This window comes from Pan paniscus, chromosome 18 (genome assembly GCF_029289425.2).
Source record: "Pan paniscus chromosome 18, NHGRI_mPanPan1-v2.0_pri, whole genome shotgun sequence".
Classification (NCBI taxonomy): domain Eukaryota; kingdom Metazoa; phylum Chordata; class Mammalia; order Primates; family Hominidae; genus Pan; species Pan paniscus.
Window position 1 is genome coordinate 1,479,663 of NC_073267.2, and position 9,734 is coordinate 1,489,396.

The window sequence follows — 9,734 nt, forward strand, 5'->3', positions numbered from 1 at the left end:
GGGGCTCAGAGAACGGTGGAGCCCCCAAGAAGGCCCGGGGTGCTGGGGGTGACTGCCTAGTGGGCCCCGGTTTTCCTTCAGGGGTGGTGGAGATATTTGAAGCTGGATAGAATTGTGGAGGGGTCACACAGCACTGTCCAAGGTGCTCAGGGCCTCTGAATTGGACGCTTGATAATGTAACTTTATCTTCTGTAAACTTCACCTCAGTAAGTTAAAAAGAAATTAAGAGGAAGTCAGCTGGAGACCCACTGGCCACACCTGGGGCCGCCTGAGCTGGATAATTGTGCTGGTGATGGAGTGTGGCCACTGAGCTGAATGGAAGGGAAGCTGGGATGTAGACAGACGGAGATGTTTATAGATAGGCAGCGGGTCTGGGGTGGGGCACCGGCTCTCCCACACGGCAAAGCCCCCAGCTGGTTCCAGGGCCACGGTGGGGACGCTGCGGGGAGGAAGTTCGAGGAGGGCCAGGTTGTTTCATGGCCTCAGAGCATCTCCCAAGGTACAGACTGACTGCAGTGGTGGTGGGGGAGACAGCCCTGCAGCAGGCCCCGGCCAGCCCCACTCAACCGAGAGATGCGAGCAGAAACCACGGCGACAAACTATGACCTCCCCGGGCCCCCAGTGGGACCCCAGGGAAGGAGAGGGTCACCGAGGCCCTCCTGCCAGGCCTTGCCTGCACCCTCCCCCACACCCCACACCTGTCAGAGACGTACCTGGCTGCAAAGCCCTGAGGGACACACCTGTGGGAAAGACGGAGGGCCCAGGATGGAGGGGGCTGCCAAGGAGAGGGGTGTGCGGGCTCCAGAGGCCCCTGCCAGGCCTCAGGGCGACACTGGGGTGGGGCCTGGTCCTGAGCAGAGGGGCCCGGCCTGGTGAGGCTGGGTCAGCTGCTGTCTCACTGGCCCAGGGCTGGGTGGGACGAGCCACAGGCCATAAACGGCAGCTGGAGGCCGGGAGCTTGGCCTCAGGCCTGGGCCTCCTCCCCACCCTCCAGGTCCTGCTCAGGGAAGAAATCACCAGTGTTCCAGGGCCTGGGACTCCTGGCACCCCCAACTCCCACCCGCACCCCCAACTCCCACCCGCATTGCCAACTCCCGCCTGCACTGCCAACTCCTGCACCCCCAACTCCCACCCGCACATCCCTCCTGCTTCTCCCCAGCACAGACAGCTGGGCCTCCAGCCAGGGGTGCAGTCTCTTCAGAGGAGACACGGGGCCCCACAGGGTGGGGACTCAGCATGTTTCTCCGTCTCAGACCAGCCCCCAGCTTCACCCCCATCAGGGGTCCAGGCAGGAAGCAGATGCCCCCCCATCCCCACACCCAGGCCAGGTCACCCACCGGGCACAGCCAGGAGCAGCAGGAGGCCACAGGCCCCAAGGGCCATGGTGTCTGCCCACTGTAGGGAGACGGAGGGCCAGCCTGACCCTTGGACCTGCTGGGCGTGGGGGGTAGGGGTGGCCACACACCTGCTGTCAGGCAGGGCGGGAGGACGGAGGAGGAGGCCGGAGCTCCACAGATGGCCCCACCTGTTCCTTCTGCACATCAGAGGACGGTCGTCACGTCCATTTATCCCTGTGTGGACGCCACAGCCCTGGCACCAAGTGGCCGGCTCAGTCAAGGGCAAGCGGGGAAGGACAGAAGGCAAAAGCACTTCTCACCCGGTCTCTGCTCCGGGGCCAGGGCTGAGGGAGGGGTGAGTGTTCCTCTGAGTGCCGCCCCCTCCAAAAATTCCTCCCTGGTTCCCTTGGGGCACACCACCCCCTCTCCTTCATCCTCTGGGAGCCCAGTCCTGGGGGTTCTTCAGGAGGGTCCCAACTCAAGGCCCAGCAGCCCTTTGGAGACAGCTCAGGCCCTCGTGACAACCACCCTTTGAGAAGTCCCTGTCCCCACATCCGGCAGCAAGTCCTGTGGTCGTGTGGCAGATCAGATGGGCACCGCTTCATGGCCCAGCCTGGGTTGGCCCTTCCTAACCGTCCTGGCTGCCCCAGCCTGATGACTCAGCTGATTAGGGGCCCTGGGCAGCGCCCGGGACTTTCCTGCCGCCCTCCCCAGATCCAAATCACAGGCCAGGCTGGAGGGTCCGGCTGAGACCCTCTAGGTCAGGGATACCCTCTTTGATGTGGGGAAACTGAGGCACTGGTGGGGGGGAGTTGCCTGACCACCCACCAGGATGTGGCCTCCCGGGCACGGACGTGGCCACCTGCACGCCAGCACATGGGGTAGCCAAGGCTCAGAACTGGAGGTTCAGTGTTTTTCCTGGTGACCAATAAGGACAACACCAGCATGCGGGGCCAGCAGTGCACCCACGGCCGGGCACCCTCCTCCCTCACGGCAGCCGCACACCTGGAGGGGGCGCCTCAGGGGAGGCAGGACAGTCCCACCCCACATAAGGGAGCGGGGTCTGAGCCACAAGTCTCTGGCCCAGGGTGCCCCTAACAGGGCGATGTCACCAGTGGGGAGGGAGCCTGAGGGGCAGGGTCTTCATGGAACCAGGTCCTCTAGTCCTGACCTCTAGGGCTGTCCCCAGGTCCCCACAGGCGGGGACTTCAGGGCCCTCACCTGTCCCAACTCAATTCACCTGCAGCACTGGGGACCCCGTCTTTCTGCCTGTGCCCCAGCACGCCACTCCCCGCAGAGTGCTCCACACGACCCAGATTGCAGGCCTGCTGGGGAGGAAGAAGCTCCAGGCACCATCCCCTGAGCCCCAGCAGTCCTGTGACATGGCGCCGTTCCCCCGACCATTGGACAGGAGAACCAACTGAGGAACGAGGAGGGGGGCCTGGCCCTGGTGGTTGCCCCCAGCTCGGTGGGGTCTCCTGTTGTCCAGGACCCTGGGAGACCTGGGATTGCTTCTGTCTGCGGTGGCCTGGCCACCTGGGCGCTGTCCCCTCGGTGGGAACCCTGTCCCCCCCACTCGCCCTCCACGTCACACCCCCCTGTGACGGGAAACCAGGGCCTCCTGCCGGCAGCCACGTGGGTGACCTTGGAGCAGGTGCCCCCGTCCCAGTCAAAATGCAGGTGGCTGCAGCCCTGGCCAGCAGCCTGCCTGCCACGTCCTGAGAGACCCTTCCTGCTGAAGCTGACGCTCACATCTGCCAGTGTCACTGGTCTGAGCTTCACTGAGCTTCCCAGGGATCTTAGATCTAATTTGGGAAGCTCTGGGGCTGGAGCCCGCCCTCCCCCTCCACCCAGTGACCGGCCCCTGCTGTCCACCTTTCCTTACACCGGCAGCCCTGTCCTGAGGGGCCGTCTTGCTTCCCTTCGGGGTCTCATCCCTCCGACTCTCACCCCGCAAAACCTCCAGTGGGCGTGTGGAAGTGCTTCTAGGGGCTCAGTGTTCCCTGGGGGTCACCCCGCGCTGTCTCTGTGATCCCTAGAAGGTGGGATGGGCCAGAGGGAGGAAGGAGGGCCTGAGTTCCAGGTGCATCTTCATAGACAAGACGCTGGGCCTGCAGAACAGGAGCCGAGGGATGGGCCCTCCAGGGGCTGCAGAGGCAGAGGTCACGTGGGGCTGGAGAGGGCACTGGGAGTCGAGTGCACCCCTTGTGAGGACAGAGGTCATTTGCAGAGATTCGGGAGACTAAATGCACATCTCTGCATCTGACAGTTGGAAGGAAAGAGTGAATGTTTCTTTAGAGAGTTGTTTTCAACCAGAACAGCCCCACATTTCATTCCTGAGTGTAATCATGTTCAAATATAAAATGCAAACAAGAGCCCGGGATAAAATGCAACACTCGCCGGACGCAGAGGGCTCACCTATTGATGTAGAGAAAGACCTCAAAATGAATTTGAAAATCTCAAACTCAGGCCGGGCGCGGTGGCTCATGCCTGTCATCCCAGCACTTTGGGAGGCCGAGGCAGGCGGATCATTTGAGGTCAGGAGTTCGAGACCAGACTGGCCAACATGGCGAAACCCTCTCTCTACTAAAAATACAAAAATTAACCGGGCGTGGCGGCTCACTCCTGTGGCCCAGCTATATGGGAGGCCAAGATGGGAGGATCGCTTGAGCCCAGGAGTTAAGGCTGCAGTGAGCCCTGATCACACCACTGCACTTCAGCCTGGATGACACAGCGAGATCCCGTCTCAAAGCAAACAACTAGGCAAAGCACAAGCAGTGGACCGAGGGGCGGGGAGAAGAGCTCGTGGGAAGCGTGGGGTAGGGGTTCGTGACGGGCAGCCCTGGGGCTCCCGGCGACCATTCTCTGTCTTGACCCGGTTGCAGGGACCTGGCTGTCCTTTAGAATCAGCTGAGTTGCCCAAGTGGCTCTGTGTGACCCGAATGCTGGATGCATCGTGTGGGGAGAAGCCAGCCCCGGGGACCAGGGCTGCCCAGGAGGCCCCGTCCCACGGTGACTGGCTGTGCCTTGAGGACTAGGACCTCGCACTGTGGCAGGTGTCCTCAGCACACCTGGACCCCTTCTCTCCCAGTGACATCCACAACCAGAAACACAGCAATGCACACCAGTGATTTCCATGCACTTTAATGAGGTCCAGCACTCAGGAGGATTAGCGCCCACCACCAGCTATCTGGGCAGGGGAGGGCGGGAGGGCCGGAGGGCCCGGTGCAGGCGTCAGGCTTAGGACAGGGAAGGGGGCTCAGGATGGGGAAGGGTCCTCAGGACAGGGGAAGGGGCTCAGAAGAGAGCAGGGGGCTTAGGACAGGAAGGAGCACTCAGGACGGGGCAGGGAAGGTGTGGGGGGCAGTCACCACCTGGGTAGGAAGCAGTGGTGTTTTGGACAGCAGGGGCTGGTCCTCCAGTGACCCAGGTGGCCAACCCAGGCCTGACTCAGGGCTTTTTGGGGACATAGTGGTGGATCCAGTCCAAGTAGTAGGTGACACGGGTGTAGATGCCAGGCCGGTTGGGCTGGGCACAGCCCTCGCCCCAACTGACCACGCCCGCCTGCAGCCAGGTGCCATTCACCTTGCACACCAGGGGCCCTCCGGAGTCGCCCTGGGAAGGTCAGAGGTCAGCGCTCGCCGAACAGGCCTGGGAGTGGGGGTTGGGGTACGGGGGGCGGGGGACACGCGGGTCCCACCTGGCAGGAGTCCCTCCGGGTGTTCCCGGCACACAGCATGTCGTCACGGACGATGCGGACGTTGTCTCCCGTGTAGGCGCCAAGGTGGTATTTTGCGTCACAAATGTGGTTTTCCATTATGGGGACCTTCACCTGCTTCAGGGGAAATGGCGGTGGGAGGCTCTCTGCAGGCGGGGAAGAGGGTGCAGCCTCAGGAGGGGGCCGGGCAACCCCCACCTGGAGCCCAGAGGGAGCCCAGGGGCTGGGCTGTGGCTAAGACCCTGGCCCCACCTCCACTGTCCCCAGACCCACCATCATTGTCCACATCGCCCCAGCCAGTGACCCAGCACGGCATCCCCGGGGGAAAGGTCTCCGAGGCAGGGGGCAGGGTGACCGTGTGGACGCGGCTGGAGATGTTCACGGGCTCCTCCAGCTCCAGCAGGGCGATATCCGCTCCGATCTGGGCGGTGTAGAACTGTGGGTGCACGATGATCCTGCTGACCGGCAGCAGCTGGTCCTGGTAGTAGAGGTGCTGCTCCCGCAGTTGCACCCTGAGGGCGGCCAGATCCTTGAAGTCCCTGGGCAGCAGAGGATCCCACTCAGGGCCCTGGGCAGCCCCCAGGAGCACCCGGGAGCCAGGGCTCACATCCAGCCCTTGCCCACCCCTCCAGGCCCCAGGAGACTCACGGTCCCACGCAGTGCGCGGCAGTCAGCACCCACTGGGGGTGGATGAGGGAGCCCCCGCAGAAGTGCATCCAGTATTTGCCGCGGACTCTCAGGCTCACCTGCCAGGGCCACTTGCTCCTGGGGGCCTCCTGCCCGCCGACGATACCCGCTCGCTGCAGGGCCTGGCCTGGGGCTGGGGCAGGAACCAGGTCAGGACCTGGAAGCAGCCCCACGCCTGGGCCCAGCCCTTCCCTGTGTGGGGGCCAGCCCGGCCTCCCCAGAACCCACCCAGGCCCTGGCCTGTGGAATGTGGTGAGGGGCAGGGTGGACCCCGGCTGGGACTCACCAGGGGCCGCATAGGCCGGGCTCGCCAGGACGGGCAGCGCCAGCAGCAGCAGGCTCAGCATCTGGGGAGCAAGGAGGAGCATCGTGGGCCTGGCCGGGCCTCACAGGGCAGGGCTGGGGGCTACAGATTGTGGGGTGAAGAATGGAGCTGGGATGGGGGGACCGGGGTGGGTCCGGGCCTGCAGGCCTGGGTCTTGGTGCTCTGAGTCTGAGGCTGGGCCACTCTGCTCCAGGTGACGCTGATGTCAGGGTCTCTGAGAGTGGGGACTTACCCTGGCCGCTCCCTTTTCCTTCTACCCAGCAGGCTCTCCCCTCCCCATTTATCCTTCCAGATCAGGAGGGGGCGGAGGAGGGGCGCTGGGTCCTCCCATCCAGACTCGGAGGAAGTGGATGACTCAGACCCAGGGCCCCCGTGTAACACGTGCCCCCGCCAGCCCGATGCCCTCTGTGTGTGGGGCTGCCAGGCAGGCCCCGCTGAGGGCTGAGCACTGGAGACTCGCAGCTCCACGTGTCAGCTGGTGGATCCCAGCACCAGAACGCACCACCTTCCCGATGGTGGGATCTGCTCCTGCCTCTGTCTCGGTGCCAGGAGGCCTTCAGGCATAGCTGCACCCAGGTGGCCTGGCTGCCCCAGGCTACAAGACCCGTCGCTCCTGAAACCTGTTTCCCCAAGAGGGACACGGGGCGAGGAACTCATGTCCATGGGCCACCCTCCAAGAGACGGGAAGGTGCCCACGGGGTGGGGACATGACGGGTGACACCCCTCCTACGGACTCCGAATCCACGGGGGTGGGGCCAGCCCTCCTCGACTCACTTGGTGGGGGCTCACATGAGACCCCTTTGTCAGATGGGGAAACAGCCTTGAGAGGGGACAGCACCAAGTGTCCTCAGCCAGGAAGGGGCCCTGCTCCCCACCCGCCGTATGAGACCCAAGTTCTCCTACGAGTCCTCAATGTCCACCTCTGGGGCTGCCCATGCAGGTCCCCTGGTCTGCAGGTGCCTCCTTATCATGGGATCTGAGCTTCATCCGCAGAGGGAAGAGCCGACAGGAGTGCAGGTGCAACCACAGGAGGCCCAGCCCAGCTCCCCGTGAACTCACCCCCAGCCCCAGCCCAGCTCCCCATGGACTCACCCCCAGCCCCAGCCCAGCTCCCCATGGACTCACCCCCAGCCCCAGCCCAGCTCCCCATGGACTCACCCCCAGCCCCAGCCCCAGCTTCCCATGGACTAGTCCCAGCCCCAGCCCCAGCTCCCCATGGACTAGTCCCAGCCACAGCCCCAGCTCCCCATGCTCTCACCCCCGGCCCCAGCTCCCTGTGGACTTGCCCCCGGCCCCAGCTCCCTGTGCTCTCCATCCCATTCAGCGCTGACACTGTCCCTGCAGGTCTGTCCAACCCACCTCCCGACTCCCCTGGGCCTGCTGGTCACTGGCGCCTCCAGCCCACCTCCTCCCCTTCTGAGCCCCAGGACCCCCTGCCTGCCCCCCGACTCCCAACACAGGGCCACTCCAGGGCTCCTCCTGCCCCCACCCTGCCTGGGACCAGCCTGGTTTGGGGCTGACTCTGCACAGCGGGGCCATATCCATCTGGACTCCTTCCGGGCTGCATCCCCCGGGGGACAGGCAGGGGTGGCCCAGACCGCTCCTGCTCATGACCCTGCTTCTCCTCCATTCTCTGGACAAACTCCCCAGAGGCCTCCACCTGCCCCGTCCTGGTTCCATGAATGAGGCCCACAAGATGGGACCTTCAGGAGCCCAGGAGGTGAGGGGATGGGGTGACGGGGGACACCAGGGATGAGGGTGTGGCAGGGACACGGGAGACACCAGGGCTGACGGTGAAGAAGAGACTCAGGGGACACCAGGGCTGGGAGAACCCAGGGACACACGGGGACACCAGGGCTGTGGTGTGCAGAGGGCTCTGGGACCCCCGAGTCAGGGGCTCTGGGACCGCTCCTCCTAGGAATGCTCCGATTGGGTCAGGCCTGGGAGGCGGACCCATCAGCACCATGGGGATGCGAGAGCTTTGATTGGCTCACACTGAGCCAATCAGGGCGCGTCCTGGGCACCCTGCCCCGATCCCCGGCCGCTCACCTGAGGCTGCTGCAGGGCTGGGGTCCCAGGCCATTGACAGACATTGGGCAAGAGGCCACGTGGGGCAGTGTCCCCGAGAGAAGGGTGGGGAGTCGGGTGAGACGACAGTGGCCGCGTCCAGACTCACGGCAGCGATGGGAAACTCAGCCCCAGGAGCTTGCTGGGCTGGGGAGACGGACACTGGCGTGTGCAGAGGCCCAGGCAGCCATGACTCACGAGGCAGAGAACTGCACGGAGAGCTCCGGGCATCCGCAGGGGGTTCCCCCCGGCGTCCTCGGCCGAGTGCCGGAGATGCAGAGAGACGTGGGAGCCGCGTCGGAAACAAGAACCACCAGATGAGAGGGGCGGAGAGTCCTCGGAAGGGTATGGAAGGATACTAGGGGAGAAAATTATCCCGAAACCAAAGGCTTCTCTGGACCCCCCCTCACAAAGCTGAAAAGCAAAGCGCAGACGGATCCAAATGATGGCAAGTGACTTAACTGCCTGTGAGAACACATCTCAAAATGATGTCAAGGAATATAACACAACCCAGCACGCAACAAAACACTCCAGAGAGTATTCACGAGATCCGGGGGCTACTCAAAAACGAGCAGGTGGCCGGGCGCAGTGGCTCACGCCTGTCATCCCAGCACTTTGGGAGGCCGAGGTGGCAGATCATGAGATCAGGAGAACGAGACCAGCCTGGCCCACATGGCGAAACCCCGTCTCTACTAAAAATATAAAAATTAGCTGGGCGTGGTGACACGTGCCTGTAATCCCAGCTACTCGGGAGGCTGAGGCAGGAGAATCGCTTGAACCAGGGAGTCAGAGGTTGCAGTGAGCCGAGATCGTGCCACTGCACTCCAGTCTGGCGACAAAGCAATACCGTGTCTAAAAAAAAGAAAAGAAAAAGAAAAAAAGAAAAAGCAGGCATGAAAAAGGATGACCTCCCAATAAAAAAAATCAATCATGCTCGGGCGTGGTGGCCCACGCCTGTAATCCCAGCACTTTGGGAGGCCAAGGTGGGTGGATCACCTGAGGTCAGGAGTTCGAGACCACCCTGGCTAACACAGTGAAACCCCGTCTCTACTAAAAATACAAAAAATTAGCCGGGCGTGGTGGCAGGCACCTGTAATCCCAGCTACTCGGGAGGCTGAGGCAGGAGAATGGCGTGAACCCGGGAGGCGGAGCTTGGCGTGAGCCGAGATGCCGCCGCTGCACTCCAGCCTGGGCAATGAAGGAGACTCCGTCTCAAAAAAAGAAAAAAAGAAATGTGAAAGGAAGTTCTGCAGGAAGAAGATGATAAGAGATGAAAATCTAGACCTAGACTAAGGGAAGATAAGCTCTGGAAATGGAAACAGCTGTGACTGTGTAAGACAGTTTTCTCTCTCAAAAAATATTTGAAAGAGAATTGGCAGTTTGAAGCAACAACAGCAAAGCGAGTGCAGGTATCATGTGGTTTATGGAATACACAAGGGTGCGGCGTGTGCTACAGTAACAGAAGGATCCGGGGAGACTAAAAGCAGGCTGTTGCAAGGTGAAATTGCACGTGAAGTTGTGTGGTGTTTTGGAATTAATGCACTTTATTTTTTAGAGCAGTTTTAGGTTTACAGACAACTGGGCAGATAGTACAGATCGT

At 62.4% G+C, this 9,734-nt stretch overlaps 1 protein-coding gene across 2 annotated transcripts; it reads right to left on the bottom strand.

The window, feature by feature from the left end:
- Nucleotides 1–4,465: 4,465 nt before the first annotated feature.
- On the bottom strand, nucleotides 4,466–6,316 carry LOC100978423 (tryptase beta-2). Of its 2 annotated transcripts, XM_008960952.4 has the most exons (6): nucleotides 6,300–6,316; nucleotides 6,029–6,089; nucleotides 5,704–5,875; nucleotides 5,329–5,594; nucleotides 5,038–5,201; nucleotides 4,466–4,952 (listed from the first exon to the last, which is right to left on the bottom strand). In XM_008960952.4, exons 2-6 carry the CDS (start codon nucleotides 6,087–6,089, stop codon nucleotides 4,788–4,790), a joined length of 828 nt encoding a protein of 275 aa, XP_008959200.1. In that variant the 5' UTR covers nucleotides 6,300–6,316; the 3' UTR covers nucleotides 4,466–4,787. The 2 variants fall into 2 exon arrangements, with proteins under 2 accessions (XP_008959200.1, XP_014197100.1); XM_014341614.4 differs by lacking the exon at nucleotides 6,300–6,316 and having other exon boundaries at nucleotides 6,029–6,159.
- Between the last annotated feature and the right edge of the window lie 3,418 nt (nucleotides 6,317–9,734).